Below are 15938 nucleotides of genomic sequence, written 5' to 3' on the forward strand. Positions count from 1 at the left end.
TAATAACCAAATGTGAAGTAGTTATGACAGGAAAGTACAGTTCAAGTATTTAAATAAAAAATTTGACAATAAGGTTTGACTTGAAAGGTTGATAGTAAAACAAAACACAAATTCTATCACTTACTTTTAGGAGAGAAGACTTTCTCCTTTTGGCTCCTGATTTTTCTTCACTTCCCCCAGCAGAATCCTGACTGCTCTCTTGAAGAGTTTCTTTGATAGAAGTGCTAACAGATGGATGGGACTTCAATAGAAAAACATGGCAATTGAAACAAAAACCACTTTCTGAATTACCGAGTAACTACACTGAGAGGTGTTCTGCCACCTGTAAGTTACCAATGAAAACATCAGCCTAAGGAATCCTTTATGGGAATCTACAAGAATATCGAAATTTATCTATTTCTTTAATTTTCAAGCATATCAATTTAAATTATATTTTCATTATCAAACTTTCAAGTTCTAATGCTATACTGATAATAAAACTACTGCAATGCGAAGAGCAAGATTTTGCTTAAACATAACTTGCAAGGCTCCTGTCAAGAAACACTTATTTAAAAGAGCTGTCAATCCTAAATGAGCAAGAGCCAGCTACCAATTCCTGAAAACACGAGCAGAAAAAAAACAAAAGCTAAAACTGAAAGTCAAGGACACGGTAATTGACGAGGTAAAGTCAGAATTACTCTTTTAAATTCCATTACTTTGTGGATAGTATTCTCACTCTTGAATATCAGCTCCTTCGAACAACGCTGGCAGAACTCCTCTGACTCTTAGTATTTCCCCCTCTGAGGAAGTGGTTTTGGATTTAAGCCCAAGCCACAAGCTCCCTTCTACCCTCTACCTTCCTCACTAGCAGTTACAAGCAACATCTGTGAAGTATAAACACTGCTTTCAGAACATTCCAGCCAGCCCTGGCAGTTGAACAGAAACGGCAGCTCTCAGAAGGACTTATCAAAACAAAATATACTCAATAAAGAGATAGAAAAAAAAAAGGGGGGGGGAGTTAATTTCCCTCTAGGAATAGCTAACAAGTCTGTCACTTCAATATTGTCTTGTAGTCAAAATAAAAGCTTGATTTTGCCAACATCTCCACGTGACTACCCCCTCTAGCCTTCTGTTCTGAGGCCAGACAAAACACTCCCTCCTCGCACTTAATATTTAGACTCTGACAACTGAGCCATCTTTACAGCTACTGTCCAGTAACTGTGCTTCATTTAACTCAAAGAATGTTTGTTTTAAGCCAAAAGGCTGTACGTGTATCACATGTAGACGTCACCTACGTGAACTGCAATGTTATCAGTAGGCCATAACGTATTGCCCTGCTTCAAAGCATCATCAGAAAAAGAGGGCCTCACTTACCAGTTTACTACTGTTATCTTCCCTCTAAATCTTTGCAGCCTACCACCACTGCCCTCAGCTCCAGGCCGGCTCGCTGCCGGCACTGACCTTCTCTCACAGGCTGTCCTGTCTGGGGCGCAGGGGCGGGTGCAGGGCTGAGGAGCGCCGAGGGGCTGCCTGCAGCCAGCCTCAGCCACTTCCAGCCGGCCGCGCCCAGCCGAGAGCGTGAGGGCGTGAGGCGCCTCTGTGGGGACCGGGTGCATGGAGGGGGCGCGACAGCTACGGGCAGCTGAAGGGAGGGAGGATCAGGCGCCTGATGAGGAGTGGAGCACTGACGTGGAAGGACAGCCAGTACCTGCTCAATGACATGACGCCTGCACCGGGCAGGAGGGACACCAGGGCAGAAGAGATGCCAGGGCTGGAGGGATGCTGGGGAAAGAACAGAGGCACAAGAGGTGTCCCCCGAGCCAGGCTCAGAGCCCAGAGGAGCTGCCTGAGCAGGGGCGAGGAGGTACACCTAGTAACTATACCTACATCACCTCACCGCAGGGACTGACTGTAACGTGTGGCAAGGGGACTTGACACCAGCAAGGGTGGAGCAGAAGCGTACAGAGGGAAGGCTGAGGCATTTTTCTCTAACCTGTTTGTCTTTGTTTCTCATTGCACAGATCTGTAACAAAAAGCTTGTGTTAATTGCCTAAATTGTGCAGAATTACCTTACTTGTTAGTGTTTTGTGGCCTGTGACATACCCCTTTTTGATCTCTAAGCCACCCCCCTCCCATTTTGCCAAGTTCAACCACTCTGCTACTATTAATACTACTTTCCTATAAACTTCCATAAAACTGCATAGGTAACTCAATCAAACTCACATGCTTGCTTTCCTCCCTGGATTAAAATGTCTACTTAACTTAAAAAGACTGACAGCCACAGAGATTTTGCCTATCAGACAGATGAGCATCTTCCACTTACTACTTGAAGGGAGAATCTGCATGTACTCATTTCTCCAGCTTATAAAGTATGATGCTAAGGCAACATCCTCACAAACAGGAGAGCCATCACCTAGTCAAATAGCAGGGAGCTAACAACAAAATAAAACAAGGTACCACTTAGTCTCATCTTTGTGAACTGTACGTTACCTGCAAAGTATTAAAAAAAAAAATAAAGCTCATTTCAGCACACAAGCTGAAAATAAATAAAACTGAAACAAAAAAATATCACACTACAATTCTCTTATTATAGGATAAAACGGGACATTCTTCAGTCTTAGCTATGGATCTCTGAGGGACAGTGACATAATACTCCATTCTGCAAATAAAACACCAAAGATGGTGTTTTGTGAAAAGCCATGGAAGACATACAACTCGTTTACTTGAAAGCATCAAATATTGTCAAAAAAAATCCCTTTAAAGCAGGCCCTTACTGCTGGCTTTATTTCAGATCAAGTAACCCTTACTCTGCCCGTTTTACATTCAGATTTCTTTTACAGAATACAGCTATTTGCAGGTGTTCTCCTTCGGCAACAACAAGAATTGCATGCATGTAAAAATATGAGCTCACTAAATCCTATGGGCTTGATTTGCTCCAAGTAAAGGTTCCTTTTAAGAATGGATAACAAAGGGAAAGCTATCAAAACAAAATGCTTTCTAAAATTAAGGTGAAAATTCAGAGGAAAATTTCATAAATCACAGAATATCCTGAGTTAGAAGGGACCCACAAGTATCATTAAGGATGCTCCCCATGACCACCCAAGAAAATCAAACCACATGTCTGAGAGCGTTGTCCAAACAGTTCTTGATTTACTTCTTACGCTTGTGGAGGACTTGTTAGTGTTAGGTCAGAGGTTGGACTCACTAATCTTGAGGTCTCTTCCAACCTAGACAATTGTGTGTGATTCTGTGTGATGCCTAAATTGCACTTACTCAACATGAGGCTGCACCAGCACAGAGCACAGCAGGACAATCCCTTCCCTTGACCAGCTAGCGATGCTGTGCTGGATGCACCCCAGGGCACAGTGGCCTTCCTGGCTGCCAGGGCACGCTGCTGGCTCATGTTCAACTTGACATTGATGAGAACTCCCAGATCCCTTCCTGTGGGGCTGTTCCCCAACCTCTGGTCCCTCCAGACTGTGCATACAGCCAGGGCTGCCACGTGTCAGGTGCAGAATCTGGCATTTGCTCTTGTTGAATTTCATGCAGTTGGTGATTGCCCAGCCCTCTCATTGTCAACATCTCTATAAAGCCTCTCTACCCTCAAGGGAGTCAACAACTCCCCTGAGTTTCACATCATCAGCCAACTTAATTAGCAGACCTTTAAGTCCTGGTTCCAAGTCGTTTATGAAAACATTAAAGAGAAGTGGCCCTAAAATGGAGCCCTGCAAAACCCCACCAGTGACTGGGCACCACCCCATTTACAAAACACTTTGAGCCTTTATTTACCCCATTCATAGAACCATAGAATGGCTTGGGTTAGATGGGATCTTAAAGATCATCTAGTTCCAACCCTCCTGCCATAGGCAGGGATGCCACCCACTATATCACATTTGCCAGGGCCCCGTCCAGCCTGTCCTTCAATTCCTTCATTCATTCTGTAAAACTGAATATATGTAAGCAAATTAGTAACCATGGCCCTGTAATTCATTTAACAGTTAAGACATCCCCAAGAACAGTTTCTTCATTCAGCATTTTTAAAGCTCACTTATAGAAACAGAATTTAAATACTACTTGTGCAAAGACTGTGTGTTTCTAAGCGTTTTTTCTTGTGTGTTTCTAAGTATTTTTTCTTGTGTGTTTCTAAGCAAAAAGGCAGTGGCAAAAAAACAATCCAGTAGCTCTAGACAGAACCTGAGTAGTTCACAGAGCTTGTTAAAGAACTGTTACAGAAGCTGGACCGAAGTGTTTGAATGATACTGAAAAGGTATAATGGACTTTCCCCATAGCAAAGTTGCTAGACTAAGAAACTAGTCCGTATACATCTGTTGGTAATGTTTTTTCTGCCTCCAATTGGAGAAGTATTTAGAAATGCCTGAGATGTTAAGAAGGCAACGCAAAGTACCGCTTAGCTGAAGTTATTGATCCCCACTATGAAATAAAACACTGGAAGGCCTTGCTGTCAGTGGTTGTTTATACCCACATATATTTTCAGGTTGTTAGAACTGACTGATAACATAAAACTAAGCTATGGTTCACTATTTCCTCAGCCACCCAGGCAGAACCTCTCCTAAGCTGCCACAAATAAAACAGCAGAGTGTCTAAGGACTCATTTTTCAGTAGCAGAAGAAAGAAACTGTCTTATTAATAGTGTTTCTCTCTGTTGTAAGGGGATTAGCATCTAGGGGCAGAAAAAGTGTACATCCAGAGTACAACCTCTTTTCTACTGACTCTTGCTCAGATTAACTCTTGATCCATCCTTCAAACTAGAGACGCAGTAGCTTGGGATATCTTTAGGAGCAGGAGTTAACTGGTGCAGAAATGGCAGTCTGGCATGTCAAGTAGGAGCAGAAAAAAATACAGACACCAATTGTTTTTTTTATTATTACCACAATAATGTCTAGAGGCCCCAGTATGTGATCAGGGCCCACTGTATGTACCAAAACCAAGAAGCTATAGAATGTTCAGAGAACACAACAGACAAAGAGGATCAAGACATTTTTTTTCTTTTAAGAAGAAGTTTAGGCCTTTTTATAAGTAGAGCTGCTTAGCCCCAGTTTAAGCTTGGGACATCTACCAAGAGGGTAAGAAACAGAACTACTGGCAAATGAAAACTTAATTGAGAGTCACATAACAGAGGGGCAAAAACCAAGAATCACATTATTTCCAGCCACTATAATGAAAATACAGTGTACTACAAAAGCATGCAATGAAATCTTACACAGGTATTTGTGGAGAAAACCACTTGGGCTTAGATGACAGGAAGAAGTAAAATGACTGAGATTACTGATGACTGAGTAAAAACTGATAAAAACCACTATTTTTTTAAGTACAGTTGTATGGTTCTGAATATGACTTGACATCTGCTGTGATAGAGCAACATCGTAAAAAATATGTTCAACTTTCAATAGTGATAGACTTATGCTCTGAAACTGTCAACATGAGCTTCATGAGCTTACTGTAGAAAATTTGGAAATTTCCACTTACATGAAAGGAAAGTCTCATGCTACTAAAACTAGAGATAAATTAAAAAAACAAAACAGTGTAACCTGCAATTGAGTGTCAACGATTCTTTATCCTAGAACAGTAAATATTCATTGCCTTTTTTTTTTTTTTAACCCCAGCAGTACGATAACAACTAGTTGCAGACTTTGCATAACTTACCTGCTGATGAGAGAACTTCACTCTGGGATTATTGTCAATTTCCCACAAGCCTTCATTAAAGCCCTTTCTTTTATTTGGTTTTCCATATTTCTCTTTATTTTCAGAGTAAGGGAATATGTCCTTTGGTCCCAAAAACGCCCTTCAGAAGAGAAAGAAAAAGTTACCAGGAAAAAAGCTACTCATGTTTTAAATTTTTTTTTTTCAAAAGGAGAAATAAGCATCAGATATCATTAAGAAGCACAACTCAGCATTGCAGACAACCAATTCTGTTACATAAGCAACTTTAGTTTTCCCAATTTAACCTACAACAGCCCAAGTTTTCCATTACTACCACCACATATATGGCCCCTCTCCTTCCTAAGGTGCTGAGTGTCTGGGCAAGAAACAGACAATGCTTCTTAACAAATGGTGGAAGACAACCAACTACTGTAAACCAGAACAACTAAAAAATTGTTATCTTGTGAATGAACAGAGAGAGCACATGCTTTCTTTAGAAAAACAGGCTTAAGTGTTAAGAGTAAAGAATTCTTATATCCTGACTATATAATACAAGAGAACAACAACAAAGCAGAAGTAGTTCCAAACAAACAAAGAAAATCTTTTGAAGTTACTAAATTAGAAACAATGTAGTTAAAAGACAAAATTCAAGAAGAATGTTAAGTGTATCAGGCATAAAGAGCACTAGAAGGCAGTGCCTAGTCACACCTGAATGTATTTGACTGCCCAGGTCCTTAAGAATACTGTGAATTCAGCATTACTTCAGTAACTTCTCAGTTTCTCAAGATAAGTCCTCATCACTTTATTTACTGAATTGAATAAAACTTTAAGCCTTTCCATAAGATTCTTCCTCAACCCCATTCTTGGGGAAGTAAATATTGCAGTTTACATTTTTTTAATTTAAGTTACTCTTAGAAGAGGTCTTCAGATAGCTTGTGTGTCTTTTTCACAAAAACTGACAACATCCCTGCACAGCACTACCCCTACTGTAGTCTGTGTAACTAAAGCTATCAGCCTGGCTTTTCTTGTATGTCAAAGTCACAGTATTCACACTACTATTTTCTCTAAGCTAGACTTAGGAGAACGGGGTAACAAATTACTGAGGACAAACATTCTGGTTTATGCTGAAGACCAAAGCCTGTATAGTTACTGCTCTACTCCCAGTACTTTTAAAGTTCAAACTTCAATGTAGCAACCCATACACTGCTAAAACAAAGATGCCACTTTGAGTTTCGTTCTTATTTTTGCTATGTGTCTAGATGCAGCTGTCTGACATTGAGACTCGGTAATCTGAAAAGTTGCAGGTACTTGCTTTCTAAAGTAATGGCTCATGGAAAATGATATATATACTTCTAATCCTCACTCTATTTTCTTCATCATCTTTAAAAAGATCTAATTGAGACCTACACCCTACTACACTAAAAGACAAAATGTTATCTAGAAAGCTTAAGCATCTCCTGCTCCAGCAGTAGAATTCTTACCTATGTGCACAAAGCATTATGTAAACCACTGAGAGATCAGACTGCAGATTACCCACCCCTTTTCAAGAGATGGTTATGTTCAGTTCAGCCAGCATGGGAAACACACATCTGCAGAGTTGCCTTAACCAGTGTCCTGGTTTCAGTTAGGATAGAGTTAATTTTCCTCCTAGTAGCAGGTAGGGTGCTATGTTTTGGATTAGGATGAGAAGAGTGCTGGTAACACCCCGATGTTTTAATTGTTGCAGAGCAGTGCTTACACCAAGCCAGGGACTTTTCAGCTTCTCACTCTGCCCACCAGCAGGCAGGCTGGGGGTGCAACAGGAGCTGGGAAGGGACAGACCCAGGACAGCTGACCCAAACTGGCCAAAGGGGTATTCCATACCATCTGGGGTCATGCTGAACAATATATAGGGGTGGCTAGCTGGGGGGAGGAGGGCTGGACTGCTCGGGGTTAGGCTGGGCATCAGTCAGCGGGTGGTGAGCAATTGCACTGTACATCACTTGTTTTGTACATATTATTTTATTTTATGTCCTAATAAACTGTCTTTATCTCAACTCACAGGCTTCATTTTCCCATTTCTCTCCCCCATCTCAGAGAGGGATGGGGTAGGGTGAGCAAACGGCTGTGTGGTGCTTAGCTGCTGGCCAGGTTAAACCACAACAACCAGAAAAAAAATAATACTGGGGAGACAGACAAATGGAAACTGGACAAGACAAAAATAAGAAGCATTGCCTCCTTTCTTCCTATCCCCTAGGAAATGTTTTTCCAAGATTTGTATGGCTTTACCATACACTTTGCTCAAGCTTTGAAAACCATCAGGAACTCTCAACCATGAAGAAGAGGTCACATAGCATACTGGGCTGATATATTTAAAACTCCATGCACCAAGAAAGAAAGAAAACTTAGTGTAGAGGCTTTACCCTAAGACACAGGTTCTAGAAACTACATTTTCAGTGTGGCCATCTGCAATGATGTCATACACTAGCACAACGGACCCAAATAAAGCTCTCATTAAAATAACTTTTTATTTTTTATTCTTTCAGAATGTTGCTACATTAAGACAAAGACGGAAATTAAGATATGTCACCCAAATCCCCAAAGCCTATTGTAAGAAGCAAATACCCGTTCACTGAACATAGGTAGTAACATGTGATTGTTATTCACAGGTACATGCTGTAAGCAACAGTAAGTATGATTGAAAAGCAGGAGAGTTTCACCTGTTACCACCCTAAGGTAGTTTAAAGAACAAGACAGGCGGGTTTCCAACACAGAAGTTTCTCTTATATTCATAGGAGAAACTATATTTCTCCTATATTCATAGAATATAGGAGTATAGGATACTGAAAGGCAGTAATCCTGAAGCTACAGCCTGCAAAACAAAGAACTAGACTGCAGTAAAACTTTACTAAGAGTGTCAATGAGTGACGAACAGATTATTTCAAGTTTACCCATGCAAATGAGAAAGAAAATTAAAATTCAAAGCCAAGCATGAGCTAGGAACTTAACTAAAGTTTAAAATGCACCACGATGCTTAAAATTTGCAAGGTATTTCTGCACCTTTAGGTAAAGAGTTGTTTCTTTCTCCCTTATATTCAATTTGTGCCTGTAAACCTACATAAAACTACACAAAACCCAAGTTCAATCCAGAATGACATACATCAACATACATCAAAGGGGAAAAACAAAGCAATATTATATTTTTAACTGCCAAAGTATTCTGGGAAAAAAAAAAAAAAAAAAACATAAAAAAGATAACCAAGTGCACTGTTTAAACTTATCGTTAGGAGAAGTGTATCATTAAGCAAAGGGACAATATGCAAACTTTGCAACCTTGAATTGAATTCCACAATTCTGTTCACCCACAAAAACACGCATGCTAAAAATAAACCAATAACTGATCTATTGCCAAGATCAATGGAAAGAAGGTATATAAGCCAAGCACACAAAAAGCTTTCTCATGGGGAAACTGCTTCTCAAAAAAAAAAAAAAGTACTAAAAAGTAATCTCAAGAAGCGTAGAGGATGCTTGCTTTTTAATTCAACAAGCACTGGGTATTCTCTCAACATGAATTATTTTAAAGACATACGCAAAGTAACAGATTAAAGAGATTTGAATAAATATTTAGTGAGAGGAAGATAAAACCTTCCCACACAATGCAAGAAACTGAGTACTTTTATACGTAACTTCTATTTGTGACCTGCTTATATATAGCAATTGACATTTTATAAAGAGAAAACAGAGGGGAAAATATATATTTTAAAAAAATAAATGAGGCAAAGGCAGCACTGAATTTGAAATCTTAAATATCCACACTGCAACAAACTCCTACTAAAAAGTAACATGATAATTTTAACAAGACAGAGACCTACATAAAAAACAGTATATCGGCAAGAAAAGTTAGCAGCAGAAATACCCTCAAAACGAGTTTATGATTGCAAAAAGGTAGCATTGTTGAAAGTACCTAAAGACAGATGTTTTGCAGAATAACAGGTACAGAATAACTGTACCTTCTGACTTTTTTTCCTCAAAATCTTACAAAACACAACACCCATGCCCTCAAACATCTTGGAAGGGAGGGGGTAGGGACAACTAATGCAGGATAATTTAACTATTTCTTTTTTTTTTTTTCCTTATTTCATTGTTCTCAGCAATATTTCACTTTCTTTAACAATATATTTTTGAGAATTTTGCCTATATACAGAGCTTAATTAACATCTATTACAGAAGAAAGAAAAACTCACTGCTTATATCACTTTGGGTAGGATTTTTCTACTGGCATTGGCACATGGTATAGTCACAGTCTACCATTTCTATTTTCTTGAATAGCTTAAGCAAGTGTGAAAGTAACATGTCTTGGCAAAAGAAAGTTATTCAGAAGATGACACGCTACTGAACAGTGTAATTTTAAAACACACAACTTTCAGGTAAGTCATTAAGTTCCTATTATAGCATGCTAATGAAATAAAAGAGTATGTGTCTCTTAAATAAGAGGGACTTACGTCTCATGGGTGCCAAAAAAGAATATAGGCATTTTGTTTGCAGGAGGCTTTACTGCTCCCTCAGGAACTTCATCCACCTAAGGAAAACAAAGACCACAACTGAAATCAAGTAACAGTTAATGACAGTCCAAAGGGAAACATCTAGAGCTGTTAGAAACATGGAAAAAAAATGCTACAGAGAAGTTAACAATGTCAAAAGCATACAATGTCAGAAATAAAACCGATTAAACAACAGTATTATCAACAATAGGAAGTGAAAACACTTCTGGCGTTACAGCAACATAGGACGTTGTTTTTTTAAAAGGATGTACATGATGGGCTGCAGGTAGAAGCACGATTTGATTCCATCCAAAAAAACATCTCCCCTTCACCATAAGCCACAACGCCACATCCTCCCCTTATGCTGAGCCAATAACTGGTCCAAGCCCAGATGTCAAGTACTATGAAAACAGTCGCTACGTTTAACAAGGAAACAAAACAGGAAAGCACACAAATAATTCTTGATGCCACCTCTCATCTAGATAGCGCACAGTTAAGTCTTTTAGCTGCATTTCCACAGCCATTAAATGCCCGAAGGCAGTCACAGCACTCGCCGTGGCACTTCCAAGGGAGGAGCGGGAACAGGAGAAAGAAACGACTGGGCAACTTACCGCTTGCACCCAGCTTCTTCTACAGGAAAAAGCTACAGCGATGCCCGACTTTAACAGCGAGGCGCAACGCCGCCCTAAAGTTGGCGCTCCCCTTTGCCAGAAGGGAGCAGCTACTGGGGAGCCGTGTTTTCGCACAGCCCCAGCCTTTGTTACCGCTACCACGCAGCGGGCTGAGCACGGCCGCGCGGCTGCCAGCCGGGCTATGCAAATGAGGGCAGCGAGGCAGGGAGCCCGGGGCTGCTGCCGTCGGGAGAAGGCGCCGAGTTCAAGGAGAGGCAAGGCGGCAAGGGGCCCTGCGGGGCCACCGGGGAGGAGGAATGGGGGGGGGGGGCGGCAGGGTGCAGGTGCTGGGCTGCGAGGAGGAGGAGGAGGAGGAGGAGGAGGAGGAAGGAGCGGGCGCCTTACCCTGGCCGGCCAGTGCGGGTACCCTTTCATCTTGGCGAAGATGAGGTCTCCGGGCTTGAAATCGCGGCTCATGGCTTCTCCTCGTCCTGCGCGACGCGACGCGGCCGGGGCCGAGACGCGGGCTCCCTGCTGCTGCTGCTGCCGCTGCTCCCAGCCGCCGCCGCCGCGGCGCCGCCAGCCACAGCCCCAGCCCCGCCAGGTGCCGCTGCCGGGGGCGGCGCAGCACAGCGCGGGGCTCGCTACGCGCCGGGACGCTCCGCGCGGCGCCCCCCCGGGCCGCGACGCTCCCGCCGCAGGCTCCCGCCGCAGGCCCCGCGCCCCGGCCCCGCGCCCCACGCCCGCCCCGCTCCCGCAGCGGCCGCCCCGCGCCCTTCGCCGTCCCCCGGCCCGGCCCGACCGCGGCACCTCGGCCCCGCCGCGCTGCCCCCGCCCCGCCGCGCCGCGCTGTGCCCGGCCCGCCGCCCACCTCCGCTTTTAGCCGCCGCCGCCGCGCGCCCTCCTCCCGCCGTGCCGGGCGCTACCACGCGGCGGCGGAGGGGGGGCGAGGGGGGGGGCGGGACACCCGCGCGGGCACGGCCGAGGAGGGGCGGCCGCCAGCCTCCCGCCCCGCGCCTCCGCGGGATGCGACGCGGGGCCGCCGGGCGGCGGCGCCGGTGCGGGCGGGGAGCGGGCGAACGGGCTCGGTTGGGCCCGGCCACCCCCCCCTCACGGCGCGGCGAGTGGCGCCTTCCGCCGCCTGCGGGGCGGGGGCGCGGAGGCGCGGAGGAGGCGGGGCGGGGCGGAGGGGGGGGGGGGGCGGCGCTGCCTCGCTGCCGCCCTCCCGCCGCCGGCAGCGGCCGTTGGCGGCCCTGAGGGAGGCGCCGCGGAGCGCGGTGCCCCCGGAGCCGAGCGGGTGGCGGCTGCCCCAGCGCTGCCTTTGTTCCGCTCCCGAGCCCCGCTAAAGCTCGCCCCCCTCCCGCACCTCGCCGCCCGTACCCCCCTGCCGGTCCGCAGGCGGCTGCTGCCGCTCCCCACGTGCTCCTCGCCTCGTTTGTCCCCTTAACTTCGGGGCTGCCCCCGGCGCTCCCCAGCGGGTGCCCTCGGGTTCGGTCCCGGCTGCCTGCAGGTCTGAGGGCGTAGCGGCCACAGCTCTGCGCCGGCTGGCGTACCTGGCGGGACCAAAACCGCTCCTCTCGCACCAGTTTCGCCCGCTCCTGAAACGGCGTCTGCCCCCCTGGCTGCCCGGTGGGGGCTGGCGCTTCTGCTGCTGCACTGGAAAGCACCGAGCCCAGCAGCTCGGCTGCGGTGTTGCCCCTTCCCCGTGGTCCCACACGGCGAGCGCAGCGCTGCGGCCAAGCCCAGGCAGGAGAGAGAGGTGCGAGGAAGAGGCGTAGCACACCAAGCTACTTCTAACTCCCCGCGCAGCTGCATTTATCTGACGCCGGCAGATGAAACCACGCCGCGCTCGAGCAGCCAGCCTCACCACGGGGCCTCGCGCACAAGGTTTACGGGCCAGATTTCTGTCGCCTCTCCTCTGTGGCACTGGTGTAGGAGGAGGCGTCCTCGTCAGAAGGCACAGCATACTGCTGTTAGTTTTCATACTGAAACTGAAGTCAGACCCAAGACACCCACTACAGCTGCCACAGAGAAAGTCCTGTTCTGTTCTAGACTCCCTTCTCCTCTTAAGAAAAAAAAAAAAAAAAAAAAAAAAAAAAGTAATGTATAAATGTTAACTCTTTACACATTCGGGGCAGAAGTTGTTTAAAAAATAAGACTAAGGTAGGTCGTACATCTGGAATTGTTTAGCAGAAGGTACCGGTCTGACCAGTAGAAAACTGTAACTGCATTGGTAGTTACAGAGCTCTTCGTTTTGGTACATCGAGTCGTTCCAATTTCAGCACTAGACAACGTTTCCTATTTTTTCATAAATGTGACAGTGTTGAGTACTGGGAAACAAACAAACAAACAAACAAACAAACAAAAAACATATATTAATATTTTGCTAGGCAGGAATTGACAATCTGCAGGGATTCCCTTAGCTAAAGCATTACACTGTTTAGTCGTATGATTACATTTGTCTTCCATATCAGGTTAAATATGTTCGTCTTTTAGTTTTGAAGCAGTGCTTTCGGAATCTCTTGAGGACATTCCAATTTTCTCAGCCTTTGGAAACATTCTTTTGAATCTGCTATTTCTCAGAAACCAGAAGCTTTGCACATTGTATTTAATTCAGTGGAGAGCTGGTGAAAAAAAAAAAAAAAAAAAAAAAAGATTTTTCCTAATTAAAGAAGCAATTCAAGATTACTTGGTTTTATCAAAAAGTAGCGTGTTCTTCAGAAGAGGCTAATGAGACTAATACATTTTTAAAAGGTAAAGAATACAAAGTTAAATATGATTTAAAGAATAAAAAAATAAAATTGTTTGAGCAAGTTATATTTTGCATGTGATCAGGCTCATTTGTATATTAAGTAAAGAGACTAAAGACAAACTGTTCAAATATGGACTAAAGTGTTAAGTAAACAGAAGACTGTAGACAAACTGTTCAAATAGAGACTAACATGGAATGAAAAGATGTGTATGTTGCAATGCAGACACTGTGCTCGGAAGAGAGTAGCAGGTCATTCTGATGCTATTAAGCTTTAAGAAGGGTAGCATCACCAATTTTTAGCAAATGGTTTCATTTTAAATGACAGAATCTGAAGAGCCAGACCTGCCAGCTGGTGCTAAAGTAAGAGGTCAGTGCACTGATAGGCAGCAAGCTATCACAAGCTGTGATAACTTTTTCACAGGTGAAAAAAAAAAAAAAAAACCTTCTTTTGAGGAGTTGCATTTCTTGAGCTTGTCTGTTTGAAACATTATTTCCAAGTTATTTCCTGCAGGTGTGGGTTAGCTTGCTCTGCAAAGCAGCAGGCTGTCATCCTGTCTGCAAGTGAAGCAGTTGGTTGTACTCTGCTAAGGTGAGAACCATACAGACGTAACAGGTTTTCCCCTTCTTTTTCCAAAACTTCAAGTGCTGCTTCTATACATGCTGTGAATATGTCTCTCTAAAGAATCTATTCCACACTTAAAAGTTAACATTGAATTCAATCTCTAATACGGTTTTGTTGCTATCTTCCTAAAAAAAAGCACATTTATCCTAAGTATCCATTGGTTGTAGACTGAAATACTCCTTAAAGAGTGAAGAAACTTCTAAAGCATTTTATGTGGGACATGAATTTTTCAGTACTGCTGGAAGGAGGGATGTTTTCTTTGCTACATGCATATGTCAGCATTGTTTTGTCTAATGTGGCTTGTGAATCAAGGTCAAAAAAAAAAAAAAAAGATGTGCATTCTCTTGGGCAGACAAAATAATTGCTTATTGGTTCTATATCTAGGAAGGTTTTATGGTTAGAAAACCTGTGAGAATTTGTACACATGATGTAAGTCTCTCAAATTCCTTCCATGTTAACCTGTAATTTATATTCCTTTAGTATTCTTTGCCTTTTCCACCTGCTTCAATTTTCAAGTACCATCAGACAACAGCAGAGTCCTCACTCACTACCATGTTTTTGATCATCAAGGAAATGCTGTTATTTAAATAATTGTAACATAATGATTTTTTTTTTTTTTTTTTACTGTTACACACCTGGACAAAGAACTTCATTGGCTTGTTTACAAGACAAATCAACCACATAATGCAGATGTAGAAAAAAGCACATCTAAAAACAGATTATACAGATCAGATCACAAACTAGAGATCAAGTTTCGAGACCTCTTGGAAGGTGTAAAATAATATGGAGCTTTTTGTCTCTTGCAATTTAAACTTCAGTCTATGCTGAAAGACATTAGTATCAGCTTAATATTTCACCACGCATCTTAGGAAATCTCAGCCCAAAGTGACATTTTTGCAGTTAAAAGTGACAGGAAACAACTGCGGGTTAAAGTCATAGGGGACCTCAACTACTACAGTACTTGTGATAATGAAGTAAATCATGTTGACCTGTAATCCAAAGCAATTAGCTGTACTTTGAATTCAGTATGAGTGTTTTCCTGAGTGAGTACCAACTGCAGTGCTGTGGTTAGTATAGGCTGATTTTGACTTTACAGATAACTGTCCTTAGCGTAATTTCTGTCCTGTTGGGGAATTCCAACTAGAAAAAAGAATAAACGATTTTGTGTTTGCTTATGTATTTATTTAATAAATGTAACAAATTTATATACACATAACAGATACCATGTTTTCCTTTCAATCACTAATAGTATTTCCTGAGAGATTTTTGAAACTACATAATCGGAAACCTTTAGATTCAAAAGACTGAGTTAAAGAAAAGATTAGGACTCGATTCTGTTTGCTTCCACTTGTTACATCCAGACTAAACAGTCGCACCGTATCTGGAGACCGTATCTGGAGCCGCCAGACCAAACGCTGCCGAGAAAGCCTCAGAGGAGACGATGCGACAAAGCTCCCCTTAGTGTTCAGAGGACGGTATTTACCTACGCCACAGGACAGCGCAGGCAAGCAGATGGATCATTCCTGCGTATCCAGTGCTGAACATGGCACCCATACAAACTCTGTGGGGCTTGCTGGACGCTTGTATACCCAGCCTTCACGCGCACCTAAGCTGGTAATTGGGGCCAGCTTCGATTACAGTTAAATGAGGTGATCCCTTCTAGAATGATAACTGAGTTGTCCAAAGAAGATTGTTGTTTTCTGTGTTTTTAATAAGTGCCCATTCTGTGCTCTGTCCGTCAGGATATCGAGTCTCTTCAGTGGCCTGCCTGGGCTGTGACAGTGGCAGCCCGG

At 43.6% G+C, this 15938-nt stretch overlaps 1 protein-coding gene across 3 annotated transcripts in view; it reads right to left on the bottom strand.

The window, feature by feature from the left end:
- PSIP1 (PC4 and SRSF1 interacting protein 1) overlaps positions 1 to 11878 on the bottom strand; it is a 36735-nt gene extending 24857 nt beyond the window's left edge. Inside the window, exons 1-5 of one of the 3 annotated variants that reach the window (XM_082783778.1) lie at positions 11643 to 11878; positions 11177 to 11381; positions 10122 to 10198; positions 5644 to 5782; positions 125 to 241 (exon numbers count right to left, since the gene is read on the bottom strand). In XM_082783778.1, the coding sequence (XP_082639904.1) occupies positions 125 to 241; positions 5644 to 5782; positions 10122 to 10198; positions 11177 to 11248 (405 nt within the window). In that variant the 5' untranslated portion in view covers positions 11249 to 11381; positions 11643 to 11878. Of the gene's footprint in view, positions 1 to 124; positions 242 to 5643; positions 5783 to 10121; positions 10199 to 11176; positions 11548 to 11642 lie in introns of those variants that run through there. The other 2 variants (XM_082783779.1, XM_082783777.1) reach the window with 2 other exon arrangements.
- Between the last annotated feature and the right edge of the window lie 4060 nt (positions 11879 to 15938).

This window comes from Aythya marila (genome assembly GCF_965140915.1).
Source record: "Aythya marila genome assembly, chromosome: Z".
In the NCBI taxonomy this organism is placed as follows: domain Eukaryota; kingdom Metazoa; phylum Chordata; class Aves; order Anseriformes; family Anatidae; genus Aythya; species Aythya marila.